Source organism: Panulirus ornatus, chromosome 61 (assembly GCF_036320965.1).
Source record: "Panulirus ornatus isolate Po-2019 chromosome 61, ASM3632096v1, whole genome shotgun sequence".
NCBI lineage: Eukaryota > Metazoa > Arthropoda > Malacostraca > Decapoda > Palinuridae > Panulirus > Panulirus ornatus.
The window spans coordinates 4,106,524-4,134,023 of record NC_092284.1 but is presented as its reverse complement, the minus strand read 5'-3'; the positions used below and the strand labels follow the sequence as shown (position 1 = coordinate 4,134,023).

Here is a 27,500-nt window from a genome sequence, read left to right as displayed (position 1 = left end):
ATAACGCATGATGGGGGGGTGGATGTAACACACACACGGCAAAATAACGAATGGGGATGGATGTCACACACAAGGCAAAATAACGCTTGGGGATGGATGTCACACATGGCAAAATAACGCATGGGATGGATGTAACATGGCAAAATAACGAATGGGGATGGATGTCAGACACACGGCAAAATAACGAATGGGGATGGATGTCACACATGGCAAAATAACGCATGGGGATGGATGTAACACATGGCAAAATAACGCATGGGGATGGATGTAACACATGGCAAAATAACGTATGGGAGGACGGATGTCACACACAAGGCAAAATAACGCTTGGGGATAGATGTCTAACACACATGGCAAAATAACGCATGGTCACGGCTGTAACACACGGCTAAATAATGCATGGTCACGGCTGTAATACACACGGCAAAATAACACATGATCACTGCTGTAACACACGGCAAAATAACGCTGGTGACGGCAGAGTAGGGGAAGGGGAGGAACGTTCAAGTAACGGGAGAGTGACGGTGACGTCACGAGGACATGGACTGAATTGTAACAGAGGGTAATACAGCAGGGGGCAGGGGGGGGGGTGTTACCCCCACACACCCACCGCTCCCTCCGGCTCAACATCGTCAATTTTGCCATGAAAATGGTCATGAGAGACTTTAAATGGACCTAAATATCATACCTTAGGTCAGTCGAGAAGGAATATTATACAGAATATTCGAAAATTTGGGGAAAATGAATATCTATATGGAGGATATAAATTTGAGTTGGTGACGTGGACAGATAGTCGACTCTCATTGGTCGATGAGTGGCTGGCAGGAGGTGACGTCACAAGCTTGGAGGAGTCGACTCTCATTGGTAGATGAGTGGCTGGCAGGAGGTGACGTCATATGCTTGGAGTAGTCGACTCTCATTGGTAGATGAGTGGCTGGCACGAGGTGACGTCACAAGCTTGGAAGTAGTCGACTCTCATTGGTAGATGAGTGGCTGGCAGGAGGTGACGTCACACGATTGGAGTAGTCGACTCTCATTGGTAGATGAGTGGCTGGCAGGAGGCGACGTCACACGCTTGGAGTAGTCGACTCTCATTGGTAGATGAGTGGCTGGCACGGTGACGTCACACGCTTGGAGTAGTCGACTCTCATTGGTAGATGAGTGGCTGGCAGGAGGCGACGTCACACGCTTGGAGTAGTCGACTCTCATTGGTAGATGAGTGGCTGGCAGGAGGCGACGTCACACGCTTGGAGTAGTCGACTCTCATTGGTAGATGAGTGGCTGGTAGGAGGTGACGTCAACACACAAACAGAGAGAGAGAGAGAGAGAGAGAGAGAGAGAGAGAGAGAGAGAGAGAGAGAGAGAGAGAGAGAGAGAGAGAGAGAGAGAGAGATCCCCCATCAGGACGACCAAACATGGCCATTGTGTGTCAGCGATGAAAATATGGTCCTGCGCCACACAGGTCCCTCCCTGGACCCGTACCACAACCCCACTACCTGTGTACACTACCCTCCCGCCTTCCCTGTGTACACTCCCCACTCCCTGTGTATACACTTTCCACCCCCCTCCTGTATAGAAAATACACATACAAACACACACACAGACATACATAAGCGAAACCTATTGATAAATAATAATAATAATAATAATAATAATAATAATAATTATAACAATAATAATAATAATAATAATAATAATAATAATAATAGTAATAATAATAATAATAATAATAGCAATAATAATGATAATACTAATACTACTAATAATAATAATAACAATAATAATATTAATAACAAAAGCAATAATAACAATAATAATAATAACAATAATAATAATAGCAATAATAATAATAATAATAATAATAATAATAGCAATAATATCAATAATAATAGCAATAATAATAATAACAATAATATTAATAATGATAGCAATGATAATAATAGCAATAATAATATTAATGATAATAGCAATAATAATAATAATAATAACAATAGCAATAATAATATTAATAATAATAGCAATAATAATAATAGCAATAATAATATTAATAATAGCAATAATAATAATAATAATAATAGCAATAATTATATCAATAATAATAGCAATAATAATAATAATAATAATAGCAATAATTATATCAATAATAATAGCAATAATAATAATAATAATAATAGCAATAATAATATTAATAATAATAATAAAAATAATAATAATAATAGCAATAATAATATTAATAATAATAGCAATAATAATAATAATAGCAATAATAATATTAATAATAATAGCAATAATAATAATGATGATAATGACAATAATAATAATAATAATGATAATATTAATAACAATAGCAATAATAACAATAATAATAATAATTATAATAATAATAATAATAGCAATAATATCAATAATAATAGCAATAATAATAATAATAATAATAATAATAATAATAATAATAATAGGAATAATAATATTAATAATAATAGCAATAATAATAATAATAATAATAATAATAATAATAATAATAATAGGAATAATAATATTAATAATAATAGCAAAAATAATATAATAATAATAATAGCAAAAATAATATAATAATAATAATAGCAATAACAATATTAATAATAATAGCAATAATAATAATAATAGCAATAATAATATTAATAATAATAGCAATAATAATATTGATAATAATAGCAATAATAATAATAATAATAATAACAATAATTACCATCATTATTATTCTGATAAATCATTATCATTATGAATATAACAGTACATGTTTATGACCTGACCTGACCCATCATCAAACACACATAAATATATCCATAAACGTAAGATAATTTACCATAATAATTCCTTTACTTGAATGTTATTTACATTTACGGGTAAATAATTCTACGGATAAATGACCCCACAGTTTAGTTAACGGGGTCTAAACCTCCTTAATTAGAACGCATGAGCAAAGTTTGACCTTTGACCTCTCGTCTCTGACCTTGAGAAGGTCAGGTCATCATCTGCAAACTGCACGTGACACAGAACCATGCCAGCATGACACCCCCAGTAATGACGTCACGTCTGGGGGGGGTGTGTCACGGGGGGGTCATACAGCAAACACCACCCCACATCCCATTTTCCCCACATCCCATTTTCTACCGTCCGTAAATAACTCGAACATGAACAGCCATCGAAAACGAGAATCGGGGACATCAAAGTGCGCCGTGTTTGATTTGGATTCCCGTGTGTACACGGCCATCCCCAAATCCCCCCCCCCCCCAATCCCCCAGGGGGAGTTGAAAAGGGGGGAAGGGGGGAGAGAAAAAATATATACATATAAATAGCCACATTTAACGAGCGTATTGGGTGGGGGGTGGGTGGTTGGGTGGGGAGGACTCGAGGTGGGTTACACAATATGAAGGACACGGGTTCGATTCTAGGGAGGTGAGTGGGTGGGAGGGAGTGTATATATATATATATATTTATCACATATTTACCAAATGGCGTCGTAGCTTCGTCTCTTCGATGTATATCAAGTGACTGTTATATTTCTCTCTTGTGTCTCCCCTGATGATGTGATTATGACACGAAACTGCACTTGGCAACTTATCCTGTTTCATTTTTTTTTTTTTTTTTAATTTTCCAAAAGAAGGAACAGAGAAGAAGGCCAGGTGAGGATATTCCCTCAAAGGCCCAGTCCTCTATTCTTAACGCTACCTCGCTATCGCGGGAAATGGCGAATAGTATGAAAAAAAAAAAAAATATATATATATATATATATATATATATATATATATATATATATATATATATATATATATATATATATATATATATATATCGTCGTGCCAACTTATATCAATATATAAAAAAATCTCAAAATTAATCATTGAAATTTTTTAAAGAGAAAAAAATTTAAATAATTTAAATTGCAATGATTTTTAAAATTCTGGGGTTGCCAGATTTTCCTGATAAAATTCATCATAATTAATCAATTAATTTTTCTCTGCAGGAATTACATTAACAAGTCATTTATTTCCCTTAATATAATTTGTTTTTTCTTCTAAAAATATTTTTAATATTTCATTTTGAGTTTGTAGAGTTCGTTCGTCTGTTGTTATTGTATGAGAACCTCACCTTTATAAGCTGGCCAATATATTTTCAACTGGATACGAACCCTGGCGGTGTGTGCTTCCGGCTCAGTGGGCTGTGAGGCCAGGCTCGGGGATTGGCTGGCTATCATGTAACGTGGCAGGGGATTGGCTGGCTATCATGTAACGTGGCAGGGGATTGGCTGGCTATCATGTAACGCGGCAGGGGATTGGCTGGCTATCATGTAACGTGGCAGGGGATTGGCTGGCTATCATGTAACGTGGCAGGGGATTGGCTGGCTATCATGTAACGCGGCAGGGGATTGGCTAGCTATCATGTAACGCGGCAGGGGATTGGCTGGCTATCATGTAATGTGGCAGGGGATTGGCTGGCTATCATGTAACGTGGCAGGGGATTGGCTGGCTATCATGTAACGTGGCAGGGGATTGGCTGGCTATCATGTAACGCGGCAGGGGATTGGCTGGCTATCATGTAACGTGGCAGGGGATTGGCTGGCTATCATGTAACGTGGCAGGGGATTGGCTGGCTATCATGTAACGTGGCAGGGGATTGGCTAGCTATCATGTAACGTAGCAGGGGATTGGCTGGCTATCATGTAACGTGGCAGGGGATTGGCTGGCTATCATGTAACGTGGCAGGGGATTGGCTAGCTATCATGTAACGCGGCAGGGGATTGGCTAGCTATCATGTAACGCGGCAGGGGATTGGCTAGCTATCATGTAACGTAGCAGGGGATTGGCTGGCTATCATGTAACGCGGCAGGGGATTGGCTGGCTATCATGTAACGCGGCAGGGGATTGGCTGGCTATCATGTAACGTGGCAGGGGATTGGCTGGCTATCATGTAACGCGGCAGGGGATTGGCTGGCTATCATGTAACGTGGCAGGGGATTGGCTGGCTATCATGTAACGTGGCAGGGGATTGGCTGGCTATCATGTAACGTGGCAGGGGATTGGCTGGCTATCATGTAACGTGGCAGGGGATTGGCTGGCTATCATATAACGCGGCAGGGGATTGGCTGGCTATCATGTAACGCGGCAGGGGATTGGCTGGCTATCATGTAACGCGGCAGGGGATTGGCTGGCTATCATGTAACGCGGCAGGGGATTGGCTGGCTATCATGTAACGCGGCAGGGGATTGGCTGGCTATCATGAAACGTGGCAGGGGATTGGCTGGCTATCATGTAACGTGGCAGGGGATTGGCTGGCTATCATGTAACGCGGCAGGGGATTGGCTGGCTATCATGTAACGCGGCAGGGGATTGGCTGGCTATCATGTAACGTGGCAGGGGATTGGCTGGCTATCATGTAACGCGGCAGGGGATTGGCTGGCTATCATGTAACGCGGCAGGGGATTGGCTGGCTATCATGTAACGCGGCAGGGGATTGGCTGGCTATCATGTAACGCGGCAGGGGATTGGCTACCCTGTACGGCAAGGTTACCGGCCGGTGATGTAACGTGGGATGTGATTGGCTGGCTGTAAGGCAGCCAGCCAATCACATGAAAATGACCTCCATTTTGACTTCCTCCACACAGAGATCATTACTTTGACTTTCTCGATGTAACACTATCTATTTTGGTTTGCTCCACTAATTCCAACCTCCACTTTGGCTTCCTCCACTAATTCCTACCTCCACTTTGGCTTCCTCTACTAATTCCTACCTCCACTTTGGCTTCCTCCACTAATTCCTACCTCCACTTAGGCTTCCTCCACTAATTTCTACCTCCACTTTGGCTTCCTCCACTAATTCCTACCTCCACTTTGGCTTCCTCCACTAATTCCTACCTCCACTTTGGCTTCCTCCACTAATTCCTACCTCCACTTTGGCTTCCTCCACTAATTCCTACCTCCACTTTGGCTTCCTCCACTAATTCCTACCTCCACTTTGGCTTCCTCCACTAATTCCTACCTCCACTTTGGCTTCCTCCACTAATTCCTACCTCCAGTTAGGCTTCCTCCACTAATTCCTACCTCCACTTTGGCTTCCTCCACTAATTCCTACCTCCACTTTGGCTTCCTCCACTAATTCCTACCTCCATTTTGGCTTCCTCCACTAATTCCTACCTCCACTCTGGCTTCCTCCACTAATTCCTACCTCCATTTTGGCTTCCTCCACTAATTCCTACCTCCATTTTGGCTTCCTCCACTAATTCCTACCTCCATTTTGGCTTCCTCCACTAATTCCTACCTCCACTTTGGCTTCCTCCACTAATTCCTACCTCCACTTTGGCTTCCTCCACTAATTCCTACCTCCACCTAGGCTTCCTCCACTAATTCCTACCTCCACTTTGGCTTCCTCCACTAATTCCTACCTCCACTTTGGCTTCCTCCACTAATTCATACCTCCACTTTGGCTTCCTCCACTAATTCCTACCTCCAGTTTGGCTTCCTCCACTAATTCCTACCTCCATTTTGGCTTCCTCCACTAATTCCTACCTCCACTCTGGCCTCCTCCACTAATTCCTACCTCCACTTTGGCTTCCTCCACTAATTCATTCCTCCACTTTGGCTTCCTCCACTAATTCCTACCTCCAGTTTGGCTTCCTCCACTAATTCCTACCTCCAGTTAGGCTTCCTCCACTTATTCCTACCTCCATTTTGGCTTCCTCCATTAATTCCTACCTCCATTTTGGCTTCCTCCACTAATTCCTACCTCCATTTTGGCTTCCTCCACTAATTCCTACCTCCGCTTGGGCTTCCTCCACTAATTCCTACCTCCATTTTGGCTTCCTCCACTAATCCCTACTTCCACTTTGGCTTCCTCCATATAATCGTAGGTCCACTTTGGCTTCCTCCACTAAATCCTACTTCCACTTTGGCTTCCTCCATATAATCGTAGGTCCACTTTGGCTTCCTCCATATAATCGTAGGTCCACTTTGGCTTCCTCCATATAATCGTAGGTCCACTTTGGCTTCCTCCATATAATCGTAGGTCCACTTTGGCTTCCTCCATATAATCGTAGGTCCACTTTGGCTTCCTCCATATAATCGTAGGTCCACTTTGGCTTCCTCCATATAATCGTAGGTCCACTTTGGCTTCCTCGGCGCACGTTCACCCCATATTGGTCTTCCAACATACACCCCCCCTTACCATCTTTGGCTTCCTCCACACACACACACGACTCACCTTGTCTTCCTCCCCCAAACCTGGCGTCCCCCCCCCCCCCCAGCTTGGCTTCCTCCACACATCCCCCGGCAGGTGGAGGAGGGGGGGGGGGGTGTCTGCACCATCAAAGCGCTTGGTGACGTCACTCACAGTCAACCGTTGTCGTCATGTGGCAGATGGTCCAGGACCTGGGTGTACTGGGGGCCGGTACAGCTAGGGGGAGGGTGTACTGGGGGCCGGTACAGCCAGGGGAGGGTGTACTGGGGGCCGGTACAGCCAGGGGAGGGTGTACTGGGGGCCGGTACAGCCAGGGGGAGGGTGTACTGGTGGCCGGTACAACCAGGGGAGGGTGTACTGGGGACCGGTACAGCCAGGGGGAGGGTGTACTGGGGGCCGGTACAGCCAGGGGGAGGGTGTACTGGGGACCGGTACAGCCAGGGGGAGGGTGTACTGGGACCGGTACAGCCAGGGGAGGGTGTACTGGGGACCGGTACAGTCAGGGGGAGGGTGTACTGGGGGCCGGTACAGCCAGGGGGAGGGTGTACTGGGGGCCGGTACAGCCAGGGGGAGGGTACTGGGGACCGGTACAGCCAGGGGGAGGGTGTACTGGGGGCTGGTACAGCCAGGGGGAGGATGTACTGGGGGCCGGTACACCTAGGGCGAGGGTGTACTGGGGGCCGGTACAGCCAGGGGAGGGTGTACTGGGGACCGGTACAGCCAGGGGAGGGTGTACTGGGGACCGGTACAGCCAGGGGAGGGTGTACTGGGGACCGGTACAGCCAGGGGGAGGAAGTACTGGGGGCCGGTACAGCCAGTGGAGGGTGTACTGGGGGCCGGTACAGCCAGGGGAGGGTGTACTGGGGGCCGGTACAGCCAGGGGAGGGTGTACTGGGGACCGGTACAGCCAGGGGGAGGGTGTACCGGGGACCGGTACAGCCAGGGGGAGGGTGTACTGGGGACCGGTACAGCCAGGGAAGGGTGTAGTGGGGACCGGTACAGCCAGGGGGAGGGTGTACCGGGGACCGGTACAGCCAGGGGGAGGGTGTACTGGGGGCCGGTACAGCCAGGGGGAGGGTGTACTGGGGGCCGGTACAGCCAGGGGGAGGGTGTACTGGGGACCGGTACAGCCTGGGGGAGGGTGTACTGGGGGCCGGTACAGCCAGGGGAGGGTGTACTGGGGGCCGGTACAGCTAGGGGGAGGGTGTACTGGGGGCCGGTACAGCCATGGGGAGGGTGTACTGGGGGCCGGTACAGCCAGGGGGAGGATGTACTGGGGGCCGGTACAGCCAGGGGGAGGGTGTACTGGGGGCCGGTACAGCCAGGGGGAGGGTGTACTGGGGGCCGGTACAGCCAGAGGAGGGTGTACTGGGGACCGGTACAGCCAGGGGGAGGGTGTACTGGGGGCCGGTACAGCCAGGGGGAGGGTGTACTGGGGACCGGTACAGCCAGGGGGAGGGTCTACTGGGGACCGGTACAGCCAGGGGGAGGGTGTACTGGGGACCGGTACAGCCAGGGGGAGGGTACTGGGGACCGGTACAGCCAGGGGAGGGTGTACTGGGGACCGGTACAGCCAGGGGGAGGGTGTACTGGGGGCCGGTACAACCAGGGGGAGGGTGTACTGGGGCAGGTACAGCCACGGGGGAGGGTGTACTGGGGGCCGGTACAGCCAGGGGGAGGGTGTACTGGGGACCGGTACAGCCAGGGGGAGGGTGTACCATCAACACACCAACAGTACCCTGCGTCGTAACGCTGCGCATAAAGCAATCTACCGTGAAAATGCCTCACCGGGCAAACCGTTTTCTTTCAAACGACACAGTGGGCCACGAGGAGGGGAGACTGTCCTAATTTGGGGGGAAATTTCGCCCAGGTCCATAAGAGCGTCATTTGCATGAGGAGAGGGTAGGGAGATGACCCTTTGATGCATAGGTCCCATTATGAGCTTGGCTGATGGAACTCAAGTCACTTGATTATCCCACGAGATTCTCAAGTCCCCCCCCACCGCCATCCGTTTTCTTTGATAAGAGCCGCCTAATCATTTTCTTTGATAGATTTTTATTTTTTTCCTCCCACACCCGTCCCCAGGGTAACTTTCATGACCCATTTTCTTTCTATTAAATTCATCTTCACACTATACAAGACACCATCCGACCATTTTCTATGATAAATATATATCGTCCTCAGAACATTTTCTTCTATAGCTGTGCAGCGAGCCATTGCCGTATATACGTTTTCTCTTATAACAGCATCCGGCCCATTTTCTTCGGTCAAGTGCCTTCTCCGGGGTAACTCACTTACTTTGAACGCCATTTCCTAAAAAATCATTAAAAAAAAAAATGCGCCATTTTCTGTAGAAAAGAAAACGAGTAACTCACAAAGGCGTGAGGGATCTCCCACTTGAGGAAAAGAAAGAATAATGTGATATACGGGGGTCAAGTCCATTATTATTATTATTAGAATCTAAGATAAATAAAAGTTTACAATTACAGAAGGAGTAAATAGATAAGATAAATGAAATATAAATATGTGTGTAAATTGATTAAGAATATAAAGAGATGTTGTTTATATAGAAATAAAAGGTAAATATGTTCCGCTGATGGAAAGATAAATGTGATGATGTGATTATTACACGAAAGTGCACTTGGGAACTTATCGTGTTTCATTTTCCCTGTGGACTCATAGGAATATATATATATATATATATATATATATATATATATATATATATATATATATATATATATATATATATATATATAAACAAATCAACGGTAAATGAGGCCATCTGATGTTTCAATTCGAGACTGAAGGTCGAGATGCGCAAGACCCTCCCACTGCGCGACTGCGCAGCACTCCCTCGCGTGACATTTTCTTGCCCCTTATGACACAAAGGGGAGGAGGAGGGAGGCGCTATTAGTCTTCATTAAGCACAAGACAGGAGGGAGGAGAGTATATGAGACGTGTGTCCCTGTCTGTAAGGCAGACATCGACATCAATCTCGTGTGTGAGTGTCGCCCAACCGTGATTTTCCCGGAACAATAACATCCAATATGGCGGCCTCTGGGGAGGGAGGCTAGCTAGACCGCGAGTCTACCGGCAGCAATATGGCGCGCCCAGGGGGGAGGGAGCTAGCCAGTGAGCCTACTCCTTGCTGCGTTAGCTCCTTACGTAATTCATTTGTCTAATGTAATCGTCATGGATCGGGTAAGGTAATCCCTTATACTCATGGCCGACTGTACGTGTTTGTAAATATGGATATACACAAGATGGAAATGATATAAGAGAGAGATAAAGATGGGAGAGGGAAGGGAATTCAACAGTTAAAGATGGGTCTTCATAACGGCTAATCCTAGAGTGATTGGGCTCAGTGGCTGGGATACAGCGGACGGAAAGAGTTAACGAGATGGAAGGGTCATGACCCGTCCGTGTACAGTGCAAGGTTCTGTCTTAATGGACCGTACCAATGTCAACGCAGTTTTCTCATTGGCTGAGATGCTTAGATGACGCATTATGACGCCTTCTGTGATTGGCTGACGGGCTAAGGTGACGCGTTATGACGTATCCTAAAATTGACTAGTGACAAGATGACGTAGTATGACGTTGTTTTCTGTGATTGGTTGAGGGCTAGGATGGCTATTATGGCGTGATTCTGTGATTGGCTGATGGGCTAACATGGTGAATTTTGACGCATCATGACGTATTTTGTTGTAATTGGCTGATGACGTAAGATGACGTAGTTTCCTGTTATTGGCAGAGGGGCTATGATGACGCATTTTCTGTGACTGACTTAGGAGGTAATAACATGAATTATGACGTAGTCTTCCCTGAATGGCTAATAAAATGACGTGTCATGAAGCTGATTGGCTGACTTGCTAAGATGACGTGTCATGAAGCTGATTGGCTGACTTGCTAAAATGACGTTTTATGATGCACTTTTCCATGATTGGCTGAGGGGCTCAGATGACGTATTGTGGCGCAGTTTTCGGTGATTGGCTGACGGGGCTGAGACAGAGGGTACGTGATTGGCTGTTGGGGAGGACATCTCCCTCCCGCTCATTGGTGGAGGCCCCAGGTCTCGTCTCAGGAGGCACATATTATGATAATGGCGGGAAGTTTGGCCGTAAATTGTGCTATGTTAAGACTGTCCTTTGTTGATGGTTACTCTGCGACCCTTGAACACGACGGTACACGACCCTTGAACACGACGGTACACGACCCTTGAACACGACGGTACACGACCCTTGAACACGACGGTACACGACCCTTGAACACGACGGTACACGACCCTTGTGCTGGATATAATAAGTAAACAAACTTTCTAGCTTCATTATGGAGTAAGTAACGCCATCACAGACGAGCCACGTATGAGCAAGTTAATGCATAACGAATATCGTTATATATTAACGTTATATATTGCGAGATCTGGCAACTGAGGCAATGTTGCCAGCTTCGCTGTCTCCAGTTCTATTTTTTTTTCTTGGCAGTTTCATGTCGATTTATTCATTTTTCACAAGTATATTATGAGATTTATTAATGGCTATTAAGGAAAAATATTATTCTCATGATCTTAATTAAATCTTGGGATAGAAACTATTATATTTAAACACATGTTGCGAATACCAACGCTTCTGCTTGTGTTGCGGGTGCCGATGTAACTCTGGCTTGTGTTGCGGGAGTCGTTGTTTCTGCCTGTGTTGCGGGCACCGACGTTTAATCATCAGCCTGTGTTGCGGATGCCGCTCGCTGCCACAAGCGAAGCGTAATATCCATGCCGGCCATGGCCTTATCCACTCTCCCCCCTAGCTGTTCATCTGATCTTTCCCTCAAGTTCAAAATAGAGAGAGAGAGAGAGAGAGAGAGAGAGAGAGAGAGAGAGAGAGAGAGAGAGAGAGAGAGAGAGAGAGAGAGAGAGAGAGAGAGAAGACGAGATCATTAGCGCCCGGGCGGTAACCGGATATACAGACGGCACGACGCGCAGCGCCTCTGGCGGTGAGATGCCCAACCTCTCGTCCCGCGCGCCATTAGCACGCACGACCCGGGAGTTTCCATTCTGGGGTGTCGCTCATTTTCTCAGTCTGAACTTGCTCTTTTTGTCCTTCCGGGGTTGTTGACATGATCTTGTCTCACAGGTAAAGGGTAATTACCCTCATTTTTGACGTGGGGGGGTTGTTAGCCGTCTGGTTAATTGGCATCAGGGTAATTAGGGTCATAAATAGGGTTGATTAAGGGCTCACCATTCTGGTTCCATGGTTTGTTTATTATTTACATCCTTGTTTGTCTCCCTGACGGGTACAGATGGACTGATATGACACGTTTTAGTCTGGATTTTCGTCTTTAGGACCGTGTGTAATTACATCCCCCCCCCCCTCCCTCCACACACATAAACACAAGGTCATCTTCACCAGCCAATCACATGGCAGCCATGGTGCGCCCTGGCCAATGAACGGGGGGCTGGTGACCATCTTGCCACCAGGTATTAAGGGCGTATCCCTGGGAGGTTATGATGAAGGTTCCCAGTCTCTTTGATCTTACCATTATACAAATGACCCCAATCTTTCATTTCCATTTTGTGATTTTAAGATGGAAAATGGACTCTGGAGTCTTGGAATGACTTAGAGAACATGAAATACGTAAAATTATTGATATGAATAATAACTTTAGTGACTTTGAGATTAATGAATAGGTTTAATGAGGATATAAGAAAAGAAAACGATGTTATTCATCTCATCAACTCATGTTCATCTTCAATTCCAGTGGTTATCACTTCTATCACTTCCTTCACTGCCACTTCTATCACTTCCTTCACTGCCACTTCTATCATTACCTTCACTGCCACTTCTATCATTTCCTTCACTGCCACTTCTATCCTTTCCTTCACTGCCTGAAGAATGCCCTTCCATCATTATATCCATGAGAAAGAAGAGACAATGAGATCACATTGCTTAACTTACTTCATCTTGCTCTCCCACCCACGTCACGCGCCCTTAACCCTTCCATGTTGACGTGTTCTTCCACTACATACGTCGCCCATCATACATCACTCTTCCTGGATCTTCCCTTCCATTATCATATTATATATATACCCCTTTAGTACCTACCCTTCCATTATCATATATATACTGCCATAACATCGTCCCTAGCCACTATAACATAGCAGATACTGCTATAACATCGTCCCCAGCCACTGTAACATAGCAGATACTGCTATAACATCGTCCCCAGCCACTATAACATAGCAGATACTGCCATAACATCGTCCCCAGCCACTATAACATAGCAGATACTGCTATAACATCGTCCCCAGCCACTATAACATAGCAGATACTGCTATAACATCGTCCCCAGCCACTATAACATAGCAGATACTGCTACAACATCGTCCCCAGCCACTATAACATAGCAGATACTGCTATAACATCGTCCCCAGCCACTATAACATAGCAGATACTGCCATAACATCGTCCCCAGCCACTATAACATAGCAGATACTGCTATAACATCGTCCCCAGCCACTATAACATAGCAGATACTGCTATAACATCGTCCCCAGCCACTATAACATAGCAGATACTGCTATAACATCGTCCCCAGCCACTATAACATAGCAGATACTGCTATAACATCGTCCCCAGCCACTATAACATAGCAGATACTGCTATAACATCGTCCCCAGCCACTATAACATAGCAGATACTGCCATAACATCGTCCCCAGCCACTATAACATAGCAGATACTGCTATAACATCGTCCCCAGCCACTATAACATAGCAGATACTGCTATAACATCGTCCCCAGCCACTATAACATAGCAGGTACTGCTATAACATCGTCCCCAGCCACTATAACACAGCAGATACTGCTATAACATCGTCCCCAGCCACTATAACATAGCAGATACTGCTATAACATCGTCCCCAGCCACTATAACATAGCAGATACTGCTATAACATCGTCCCCAGCCACTATAACATAGCAGATACTGCTATAACATCGTCCCCAGCCACTATAACATAGCAGATACTACTACAACATCGTCCCTAGCCACTATAACATAGCAGATACTGCTATAACATCGTCCCCAGCCACTATAACACAGCAGATACTGCTATAACATCGTCCCCAGCCACTATAACATAGCAGATACTGCTATAACATCGTCCCCAGCCACTATAACATAGCAGATACTGCTACAACATCGTCCCCAGCCACTATAACATAGCAGATACTGCTATAACATCGTCCCCAGCCACTATAACATAGCAGATACTGCTATAACATCGTCCCCAGCCACTATAACATAGCAGATACTGCTATAACATCGTCCCCAGCCACTATAACATAGCAGATACTGCTATAATATCGTCCCCCGCCCCCCCGCCAGTAGCCGAGCCTGTGAATGGAGAGGTTAACATGGCTGGAATGACCCCGTGTGACACGCCGGGGTGGAAGGGGCCCGTGCATACATAAATAATCATGATGGGTGACGCGCCCGATACACAGGACCCTCCGGGCGCGTGTGAGATGCTCCCATTATAAGGGGGGGGGGGGGGGCAACAGACACACAGACACAAACACACAGACACAGACACAAACACACACACAGACACACACACATACACAAACACACACAGACATACACACACACACATACACACAGACACACACACAGACACAGACACACACACAGGGGACTATATTAACACAGGGGGAAGGTGGGGTGTGTGTGGTGGGGTCTGGACCCATGTAACACAGCTAGTGGGGCTATGTTGGATGTGGGGGGTGGGGGGGAGGGGGTATATAATGCATACGACCCGCCATAGAAAACGGGGAGGGGATGGTTACACCGCTCTCTCTCTCTCTCTCTCTCTCTCTCTCTCTCTCACGCATGCGCAATGGCTTATATCTATTTACTATAATTAATCAAAAATAATGTAGTGTTCAAAAGCCATAATGGCGTATGCCCGCCATAGAAAACGGGGGGAGGGTTACCTCTCTCTCTCTCTCTCTCTCTCTCTCTCTCTCTCTCTCTCTCTCTCTCTCTCTCTCTCTCTCTCTCTCTCTCACGCATGCGCAATGGCTTTACAGGTTTTACAACATCACAAGTTGTGATGACACAGTAAATAATTTTGTAAATTTGTTTACATCACGTTATGACACAGTATAAATCATTTTTACGTTAAACAATTAACAAAATATTAAAGAAATTGATTAATTAATTAATAATAATCGCATGTATGCCATGCTATTATAACCCATGTTAAATACTATTAATAAATAAAGGGGATCAAATGGTATTAGCATAGAAATAAATGTGTTATCATTTATTATTAATAATACGTTGCTGCGTCAGTAAAAGGTAATTATTACCTAAGTTTTATAGACAGATACATAGAGAGATAGAGATATAGATAGATAGAGATAGAGATATAGATAGATAGATAGATAGAGAGATAGAGATATAGGCAGAGAGAGAGAGAGAGAGAGAGAGAGAGAGAGAGAGAGAGAGAGAGAGAGAGAGAGAGAGAGAGAGAGAATAGATAGATAGAAAGAGAAAGAGAATAGATAGAGATAGAAAGAGAGAGAGAACAGAGATAGAGATAGATAGATAGATAGAGATGGAGAGAGAGAGAGAGAGAGAGAGAGAGAGAGAGAGAGAGAGAGAGAGAGAGAGAGAGAGAGAGAGAGAGAGAGATAGTAAGTTGTGATGTAAATAGCCATGACCTCAACTGCAATACCATCTATATATACATATATATATATATATATATATATATATATATATATATATATATATATATCTTCCTCAGGCTCCCCTACCCCCCCAACCCCCCATTGTGGAGGGAGGATGGGGTGGTGTGTCAACATATGTGTGTTCGTGTGTGTGTGTCTTACCTCTGACGTCATCACCCCTGGCCTCAGGGTGGAGGCGGGCCACCTCTAGTCTGTCGCCCACAGTGAAGTAGACGCTGGTGGTGGTGCGGGCGCCGCTCTCCATCCGGGCATCCTCCTCCTACCAGCAGCACCTCCTGCATGACCAACAGAGTGACAACTGGGTTACAAGCCGACCTCCACCACCCTTATATATAGGTACCCAACCCGTTAAATATCAACCCCCCTACCTACCCTCTGTTACAGATGTACCCCCTGGAAATATATATTCACACTCCGTCATATAAGAAACCCCCTATTATATATGAACCCCCTTGTTATATATATGACCCTTAAGCATATATATATATATATATATATAATTGCCAACCAGGGGAAGCTGTTAATTAACCACACATTAATTGGAAGTCTTTAAACCGGCATCTACTGGCCACGAGTATGGAATATAATGGCCAAATGACCTTTGACACCTTAATTACCTCTTTATGACACCTTAATTACCTCTTACAGGGGCTAAAGTGGCTGAGTTAATGACACCTAACAGCCTAGAACGATATATATATATATATATATATATATATATATATATATTGGAAAGGATCACAATTTTGCGCGTGATCAAGATATTGCTATGAGTCCACTAGGGGGAAAATGAAACAGGATAAGTTGCCAAGTGCAGTTTCGTGTCATAATCACATCATCATCAGAGGAGACACAAGAGAGAAATATAACAGTCAGTTCTTTTGGACAATCACATGTTGACCAAATGGCGTCGTAGCTTCGTGTCTTCGATGTATATCAAGTGACTGTTATATTTCTCTCTTGTGTCTCCCCTGATGATGATGTGATTATGACACGAAAGTGCACTTGGCAACTTATCCTGTTTCATTTTCCCCCTTGTGGACTTATAGCAATATCTTGATCACGCGCAAAATTGTGATCCTTTCATATATATATATATATATATATATATATATATATATATAGGAAATGTTTTGATGAAGGCTATGATTGATAAACTGGTGGTTTTTCATCTTTCCAATGAAGAAAAGTGTATAATGAATATTGCTTTTATCATCGTCATATCATCAGAGAGAGAGAGAGAGAGAGAGAGAGAGAGAGAGAGAGAGAGAGAGAGAGAGAGAGAGAGAGAGAGAGGAGGACGTAGGTAAATTAATTATCACCTGTGGCCAGCGCCTGGGGGTGGTCGGTCTGTCTCCCCCCCTCCAGGTACCATGGCTGAGGTAATTAATCTTACAACATTCCTCACATCCTAACCTAAGTCAACCCAGGCTTTTGAAAAAAAAGGCAGGGTTCGAAGCATATGTACCCCAAGGCTTTTATAAAAGACCTATAATTCCACTTTATATGTCTTATATACGGTGTGTGTGTATATATATATATATATATATATATATATATATATATATATATATATATATATATATATATATATATATATATATATTCCCATGAGTCCATGGGGAAAATGAAACAGGATAAGTTGCCAAGTGCACTTTCGCATAATAATCACATCATCAGGGGAGACACAAGAGAGAAATATGCCAGTCACTTGATATACAACGAAGATATACAACTGACTTGTATTTCTCTTGTGTGTCCCCTGATGTGATTATCACACGAAAGTGCACTTGGCAACTTATCGTGTTTCATATTCACCATGGACTCATAGGAATATACTTGATCAAGCGCAAAACTGTGATCCTTTCCAATATATATATATATATATATATATATATATATATATATATATATATATATATATATATATATATATATATATACATAGGGAGAGATAATACTACCCAAGTATTTCCTGTGTATTATTGAAGGCAGGAGCAGTGGTGGGGTGTAGGAAGCCAAGGAAATCCTCCCCTCCTCTATTACCACTCTCTAAACGCTAGGAGTTGGGCGAGCAGTCCATCCTCAGGAGCTACTGAGAAGCTGCCCCTAGCCCATGCCCTGGGAGTGACGCATGGCTGAGGTCACTGTGAGTGACGACGTATTGGTGACGTACTGCCGGTGACGTCAGCCTCCGAGTCTGTAAACGCATGAGCTAAATCCCGGTTTATCGGGTACTACAAAGAAGGACAATGCCGGGGGCCCATTCGTTTAAGCGGAGAGCTACAGAATACAAGTGAGAGGTAAGAGATGTCTTCTCTCCTCTCACACACACTCTCTCACATGGGAGAGTGGGAACCCCATGCTTAATTCAATCCGGGGTACGAACCCGGTACATAACACGAGCTGTCAAGGTGTTGGAATGTTTCTGGAACCTTTGACGTCTCGCTACCATCTCTCTCTCCCCCCACCATCACCGTCTCTCCTTTGAGGTCGTGGCCAACTGGCAAATCCAAAGATTAACGCCATTTCCAGCTCGTGTGAGACGATGTTCAACGATAAGAAATAGGGTGGGTTCGAAGCCACTCTGGCGACACGTCTCAGAAACACTCGAACTTCTGGCAAAGGTCTTCCCTTTGTGGGGGAGGGGGGGTTGAGAGAGAGAGAGAGAGAGAGAGAGAGAGAGAGAGAGAGAGAGAGAGAGAGAGAGAGAGAGAGAGAGAGAGAGAGAGAGAGAGAGAGAGATTCAACTCAAGGCATGAAATGGAAATGGCGGAGGGAGACAATGATTTTTCACTGGAAAATGGTTAGGTTGAAGCGGTCAGCGTTGGTAACCGTGGTGCATATTCACGGGTCGCCCCGGGCCCTGAGCCCGCATGGGTTCGAACCCTGGTCGCGTCAGTCAGTCCAATGATCATAGCTCTTCATCTTCTCAGAAGAGTTGGCCGATAAATTGGGTATATAAAGGCAAAGAACTGTCAATCTATACTATGAAAAATGGTCTTCTATTTGTCCGTCTGTCTCCACAGAAGCCAATACTGAATCCATTCCCTTGGTAGGGTGGAAAATTTCGCGAAAGTGTTATACTGTTGATCGGAAACCTTGTGTCAAAAACTGGGGTAAGTATGAACAAAAAGGAAAATGGGTAAGGGGGGAGTGGTTGTAACCCCTGGACAATGCCATTCCGCCGTTCAGGGAGTGTGACGACCAGGGTGAGGAGGAAGTGGTGATGTGGTGAGGGAGGGTGTGGTGGTGAGGTCCCCCCCCAGATGATAATGTGTCTGGAGGGTTCGAATCTGCTATAACATAACCACAGATAGACCGAAATGTACAAATAAGGTTGAATGTATTATACGAACGCTCCGGGGAGCATGTAACTAGAGAGAGAGAGAGAGAGAGAGAGAGAGAGAGAGAGAGAGAGAGAGAGAGAGAGAGAGAGAGAGAGAGAGAGACAGACAGAGAGCTAACAAGCTATTCCCCTTCGCAATAATGCAAGGAATATGTATGCAAATGATGTTGTGGTTCGATGGTAACAGGCCATCTTCTTCAGAGACTCAAAACTGCTCCCCTCCTCTCTCTCTCTCTCTCTCTCTGGTTATATTCAAGGAGAAGCAGGCGAAACTCCTCCACTTTCCCCCAAACCTCAACAAACCATGTAGAACATCATCATCAACTCTTTGTGTAAGACGTGTGTGATGAAGAGCAGCAACACAGATGGATCATGTAATTACCTCCATCTAAAGCAAGAGGCCAAGTTCCAAAGCCAAGTTTTAATAATATCCAGAACTTATTTCCATAAGCATTAATGATTAATTTCCTTGGCCCCCTCCAGGGGATATGATCAGTCCCTGGAATATATATATATATATATGTCACGAAATCACATTTGGAATTGAAAAGTCATTTGGGAGGAAAAAAAATTGAGTAACACTGTAAACACACTCTCGTGTGATGTAAGTTATGTATCCCCCTTTTTTTTTTTTCCATTTACATATATGAAGAACGTATATTGGCAATCCAAACCTGGAATTCACGACTTCCATTTTGAAAGTAAACTTTCCAAGCCAATCTTTTCCAGGAACTGGAGGAAGAAAATTAATCATGTTCTTCATCTGTTGGAAGATGAGTTTCCAGGATGGTTCTTTATCTGCTGCAAGAGTAGCTTCCAGACTAGTTCTTCAGGTACTGGAACATGAGAACATGAACTTCCAGACCAGTTCTTCAGGTACTGGAACATGAGAACATGAAGTTCCAGACTAGTTCTTCAGGTACTGGAACATGAGAACATGAAGTTCCAGACCAGTTCTTCAGGTACTGGAACATGAGAACATGAACTTCCAGACCAGTTCTTCAGGTACTGGAACATGAGAACATGAACTTCCAGACCAGTTCTTCAGGTACTGGAACATGAGAACATGAACTTCCAGACCAAGTTCTTCAGGTACTGGAACATGAGAACATGAAGTTCCAGACCAGTTCTTCAGGTACTGGAACATGAGAACATGAAGTTCAAGACCAGTTCTTCAGGTACTGGAACATGAAAACATGAACTTCCAGACCAAGTTCTTCAGGTACTGGAACATGAGAACATGAACTTCCAGACCAAGTTCTTCAGCTGCTGGAATGTGAGCTTCCACACCAGTTCTTCAGCTATTGGAACATACATTTCCAGACCAGTTCTTTAACTAATGAAACATAAGCTTCCAGACCAGTTCTTCAGCTACTGGAATATGACCTTCCACACCAGTTCTTCAGCTATTGGAACATACATTTCCAGACCAGTTCTTCAACTAATGAAACATAAGCTTCCAGACCAGTTCTTCAGCTACTGGAATATGACCTTCCAGACCAGTTCTTCAGCTGCTGGAATATGAACTTCCAGACCAGTTCTCCAGCTACTGGAATACAAGCGTTCAGACCAGTTCTTCAGCTGCTGGAAGAACAAGGCTTACAAAACCAGTTCTTCAACAGCTGGTGGTTAGGCCTTTCCAATCCTGTTCTTCAACAGCTGGTAACAAAGACCTTCCAGGTCCCATCTTTCACCATCTGCTGGAATACGAGGTGTAACGACTGTTTCCTTCCAGTCCTGGAATCAATACGAAGACCATTCTGCTGGAAGTGAGAGTGGAGGACCGACCCATTGACTCAATACGAAGACCATTTTGCTGGAAGTGAGAGTGGAGGGACCGACCCACTGAATCAATACGAAGACCATTTTGCTGGAAGTGAGAGTGGAGGGACGACCCATTGACTCAATACGAAGACCATTTTGCTGGAAGTGACAGTGGAGGACCGACCCATTGACTCAATACGAAGACCATTTTGCTGGAAGTGACAGTGGAGGACCGACCCATTGAATCAATACGAAGACCATTCTGCTGGAAGTGAGAGTGGAGGACCGACCCATTGAATCAATACGAAGACCATTCTGCTGGAAGTGAGAGTGGAGGGACCGACCCATTGAATCAATACGAAGACCATTCTGCTGGAAGTGAGAGTGGAGGACCGACCCATTGAATCAATACGAAGACCATTCTGCTGGAAGTGAGAGTGGAGGGACCGACCCATTGAATCAATACGAAGACCATTCTGCTGGAAGTGACAGTGGAGGACCGACCCATTGAATCAATACGAAGACCATTCTGCTGGAAGTGACAGTGGAGGGACGACCCATTGAATCAATACGAAGACCATTCTGCTGGAAGTGAGAGTGGAGGGACGACCCATTGAATCAATACGAAGACCATTTTGCTGGAAGTGAGAGTGGAGGACCGACCCATTGAATCAATACGAAGACCATTCTGTTGGAAGTGACAGTGGAGGGACGACCCATTGAATCAATACGAAGACCATTCTGCTGGAAGTGAGAGTGGAGGACCGACCCATGTCCTTCAGCAAACATCAAGAAAAGGCGCAAAGAGAAATACTGGAATGTGATGGACTCAAATGGCAACCCTTTCAACTACGCACACACACACACACACACACACACACACACACACACACACAATTCCAGGACCATCTCTCATATGAGAGTAAGACGAGATTAAATGCCTGAAAGAATCATCAAAGAGAGTTTCCAGGTGGGAAGACAAGAGTGAGAAGAGACTTCTCCCTCGTCTCCCCCACACATACACACCTTCGCCCACCCCCACACACACCCTCATCATCCAGATGACTCACCTTCGCCCGCCCCCACACACCCCACACACACACCCCCTCATCATCCAGATGACACACCTTCGCCCACCCCCACACACCCCACACACACACCCCCTCATCATCCAGATGACACACCTTCGCCCACCCCCACACACCCCACACACACACACCCCCTCATCATCCAGATGACTCACCTTCGCCCGCCCCCACACACCCCACACACACACACCCCCTCATCATCCAGATGACACACCTTCGCCCACCCCCACACACCCCACACACACACACCCCCTCATCATCCAGATGACACACCTTCGCCCACCCCCACACACACCACACACACACCCCCTCATCATCCAGATGACACACCTTCGCCCGCCCCCACACACCCCACACACACACACCCTCATCATCCAGATGACACACCTTCGCCCGCCCCCACACACCCCACACACACACACACCCTCATCATCCAGATGACTCACCTTCGCCCGCCCCCACACACCCCACACACACACACCCCCTCATCATCCAGATGACACACCTTCGCCCGCCCCCACACACACACCCGCTCATCATCCAGATGACTCAGACGAGACTGTAAAATACCACAACACCTGGAATTATTATAATCACAACAACATAACACGTCTTTTGACAGCAAAGATGATGGTTGTGTTCACCTCAAATTCTTCTGAGCTGTGATGGAAACAATGGTTGGGTTGGGGGGGGTTCGAGAGGTGCCCTTTCTCCTTTCTCAAAGTGCATTCAAGAGACTGACGCGTCTCGAACAGGTACTGACCACCCCTCCCTTCCCCAACCATCCATCCTAGAAGGGTATAAGTCCCTCCACACTTCCCTCCCTCCCTCCACTGAGGACCAAATCCAGCTCTCTGGGCGTTTGGAAACCGCCTAAAGGGAAGGGGAAGGAAGAAGGAGGAGGTTGGTGATGGTGGTGGAGCATTCTCTTGCCCCATTGGCCTAGAAGGAGCTGTCAACAGTAATAATGGGGGGGAGGTGAAGGGGGGGGGGGACCCTACAAGCCCTCGACGTGTTAATGGCCAAACCATCACTTCTACTTAACCCTTTCCCTTAACTACTCACATCCACAGGGGAACGACCCATCTAATGCGACCTGGCTAACAAGGGCGTAAACCCAGCAGGTCGACCGGCTCTTTCTAACACATAGAGGTGTATGTGTGTGTGTGTGTGTGTGTGTGTGTGTGTGTGTGTGTGTGTGTGTGTGTGTGTGTGTTCACTTGTGATAATAAAGGAAGGGTTGTCTATCCGTAATAGACCATTTCTACGACCCCATTGAACACGACGGTACACAACCCTTGAACACGACGGTACACAACCCTTGAACACGACGGCACACGACGGTACACGACCCTTGAACATGACGGTACACGACCCTTGAACACGACGGTACACGACCCTTGAACACGACGGTACACGACCCTTGAACACGACGGTACACGACCCTTGAACACGACGGTACACGACCCTTGAACACGACGGTACACGACCCTTGAACACGACGGTACACGACCCTTGATCACAACGGTACACGACCCTTGAACACGACGGTACACGACCCTTGAACACGACGGTACACGACCCTTGAACACGACGGTACACGACCCGTGAACACGACGGTACACGACCCTTGAACACGACGGTACACGACCCTTGAACACGACGGTACACGACCCTTGAACACGACGGTACACGACCCTTGATCACAACGGTACACGACCCTTGAACACGACGGTACACGACCCTTGAACACGACGGTACACGACCCTTGATCACAACGGTACACGACCCTTGAACACGACGGTACACGACCCTTGAACACGACGGTACACGACCCTTGAACACGACGGTACACAACCCTTGAACACGACGGTACACGACCCTTGAACACGACGGTACACGACCCTTGAACACGACGGTACACGACCCTTGAACACGACGGTACACGACCCTTGAACACGACGGTACACGACCCTTCAATTGATCTTTAGCTCTGGTTTAGCTGTGCTGTATAGCTGATCTTTAGCTCTGGTTTAGCTCTGCTGTATAGCTGATCTTTAGCTCTGGTTTAGCTCTGCTGTATAGCTGATCTTTAGCTCTGGTTTAGCTCTGCTGTATAGCTGATCATTAGCTCTGCCGTATAGCTGATCTTTAGCTCTGGTTTAGCTCTGCTGTATAGCTGATCTTTAGCTCTGGTTTAGCTCTGCTGTATAGCTGATCTTTAGCTCTGGTTTAGCTGTGCCCTTACTTTCGTCCCCCCCCCCCCCCTTTAGCCGAGCTTAAGGGCTAAGACACGCGGGACAATGGAGATAGACCCATCTAGCATGGAAGAAAGCTAAGGTTTTTACAGGCTATAGTAATCTGAGTCTGGGTCTTGATTGGACGCTTTAGGGGCGTAACCCACGGCTGACCTGACCAGCCCGACCCACCCCAGAGATTTGGGCCACGACACGTGACCAAGAGAGGACCACGTACCTGTGCGAGGGAGGGAGGGAGGACCACAGACACGTGACCAAGAGAGGACCACGTACCTGGGCGAGGGAGGGAGGGAGGACCACAGACACGTGACCAAGAGAGGACCACGTACCTGGGCGAGGGAGGGAGGGAGGACCACAGACACGTGACCAAGAGAGGACCACGTACCTGGGCGAGGGAGGGAGGGAGGACCACAGACACGTGACCAAGAGAGGACCACGTACCTGGGCGAGGGAGGGAGGGAGGACCACAGACACGTGACCAAGAGAGGACCACGTACCTGTGCGAGGGAGGGAGGGAGGACCACAGACACGTGACCAAGAGAGGACCACGTACCTGGGCGAGGGAGGGAGGGAGGACCACAGACACGTGACCAAGAGAGGACCACGTACCTGGGCGAGGGAGGGAGGGAGGACCACAGACACGTGACCAAGAGAGGACCACGTACCTGGGCGAGGGAGGGAGGGAGGACCACAGACACGTGACCAAGAGAGGACCACGTACCTGGGCGAGGGAGGGAGGGAGGACCACAGACACGTGACCAAGAGAGGACCACGTACCTGGGCGAGGGAGGGAGGGAGGACCACAGACACGTGACCAAGAGAGGACCACGTACCTGGGCGAGGGAGGGAGGGAGGACCACAGACACGTGACCAAGAGAGGACCACGTACCTGGGCGAGGGAGGGAGGGAGGACCACAGACACGTGACCAAGAGAGGACCACGTACCTGGGCGAGGGAGGGAGGGAGGACCACAGACACGTGACCAAGAGAGGACCACGTACCTGGGCGAGGGAGGGAGGGAGGACCACAGACACGTGACCAAGAGAGGACCACGTACCTGGGCGAGGGAGGGAGGGAGGACCACAGACACGTGACCAAGAGAGGACCACGTACCTGGGCGAGGGAGGGAGGGAGGACCACAGACACGTGACCAAGAGAGGACCACGTACCTGGGCGAGGGAGGGAGGGAGGACCACAGACACGTGACCAAGAGAGGACCACGTACCTGGGCGAGGGAGGGAGGGAGGACCACAGACACGTGACCAAGAGAGGACCACGTACCTGGGCGAGGGAGGGAGGGAGGACCACAGACACGTGACCAAGAGAGGACCACGTACCTGGGCGAGGGAGGGAGGGAGGACCACAGACACGTGACCAAGAGAGGACCACGTACCTGGGCGAGGGAGGGAGGGAGGACCACAGACACGTGACCAAGAGAGGACCACGTACCTGTGCGAGGGAGGGAGGGAGGACCACAGACACGTGACCAAGAGAGGACCACGTACCTGGGCGAGGGAGGGAGGGAGGACCACAGACACGTGACCAAGAGAGGACCACGTACCTGGGCGAGGGAGGGAGGGAGGACCACAGACACGTGACCAAGAGAGGACCACGTACCTGGGCGAGGGAGGGAGGGAGGACCACAGACACGTGACCAAGAGAGGACCACGTACCTGGGCGAGGGAGGGAGGGAGGACCACAGACACGTGACCAAGAGAGGACCACGTACCTGGGCGAGGGAGGGAGGGAGGACCACAGACACGTGACCAAGAGAGGACCACGTACCTGGGCGAGGGAGGGAGGGAGGACCACAGACACGTGACCAAGAGAGGACCACGTACCTGGGCGAGGGAGGGAGGGAGGACCACAGACACGTGACCAAGAGAGGACCACGTACCTGGGCGAGGGAGGGAGGGAGGACCACAGACACGTGACCAAGAGAGGACCACGTACCTGGGCGAGGGAGGGAGGGAGGACCACAGACACGTGACCAAGAGAGGACCACGTACCTGGGCGAGGGAGGGAGGGAGGACCACAGACACGTGACCAAGAGAGGACCACGTACCTGGGCGAGGGAGGGAGGGAGGACCACAGACACGTGACCAAGAGAGGACCACGTACCTGGGCGAGGGAGGGAGGGAGGACCACAGACACGTGACCAAGAGAGGACCACGTACCTGGGCGAGGGAGGGAGGGAGGACCACAGACACGTGACCAAGAGAGGACCACGTACCTGGGCGAGGGAGGGAGGGAGGACCACAGACACGTGACCAAGAGAGGACCACGTACCTGGGCGAGGGAGGGAGGGAGGACCACAGACACGTGACCAAGAGAGGACCACGTACCTGGGCGAGGGAGGGAGGGAGGACCACAGACACGTGACCAAGAGAGGACCACGTACCTGGGCGAGGGAGGGAGGGAGGACCACAGACACGTGACCAAGAGAGGACCACGTACCTGGGCGAGGGAGGGAGGGAGGACCACAGACACGTGACCAAGAGAGGACCACGTACCTGGGCGAGGGAGGGAGGGAGGACCACAGACACGTGACCAAGAGAGGACCACGTACCTGGGCGAGGGAGGGAGGGAGGGAGGGAGGGAGTGTGTGAGGGAGGGAGTCAGGGAGGGAGTGTGTGAGGATGTGAGGGAGTGAGAGAGAGAGTGAGGAAGTGAGTGAGTGAGGGAGTCAGTGTGTGTGTGTGTGTGTGTGTGTCAGGGCGAGAGCCACGTAAGGTGATGTGCGGTAAGGGAAGGGAACTCGACAGCCACTGTTACCATTCCTCTAGCCTCGGCCGTATATATATATATATATATATGGGGGGGGGTTGGGCCATTTCTTTCGTCTGTTTCCTTGCGCTACCTCGCAAACGCGGGAGACAGCGACGAGGTATAAAAAAAAAAAAAAAAAAAAAAAATATATATATATATATATATATATATATATATATATATATATATATATATATATATATATATATATATATATATATATATATATATATTGCTATGAGTCCACTAGGGGGAAAATGAAACAGGATAAGTTGCCAAGTGCAGTTTCGTGTCATAATCACATCATC

The 27,500-nt window shown here is 47.4% G+C and overlaps 1 protein-coding gene across 3 annotated transcripts in view; it reads right to left on the bottom strand.

Annotated features, from left to right (window-relative positions):
* Positions 1 to 27,500, bottom strand: part of Pde9 (phosphodiesterase 9) — a 230,387-nt gene that overhangs the window by 32,275 nt on the left and 170,612 nt on the right. For all 3 annotated transcript variants that reach the window (XM_071696727.1, XM_071696728.1, XM_071696726.1), the window contains exon 3: positions 16,106 to 16,239. In XM_071696727.1, the coding sequence (XP_071552828.1) occupies positions 16,106 to 16,208 (103 nt within the window). In that variant the 5' untranslated portion in view covers positions 16,209 to 16,239. The remainder of the gene's footprint in view (positions 1 to 16,105; positions 16,240 to 27,500) is intronic.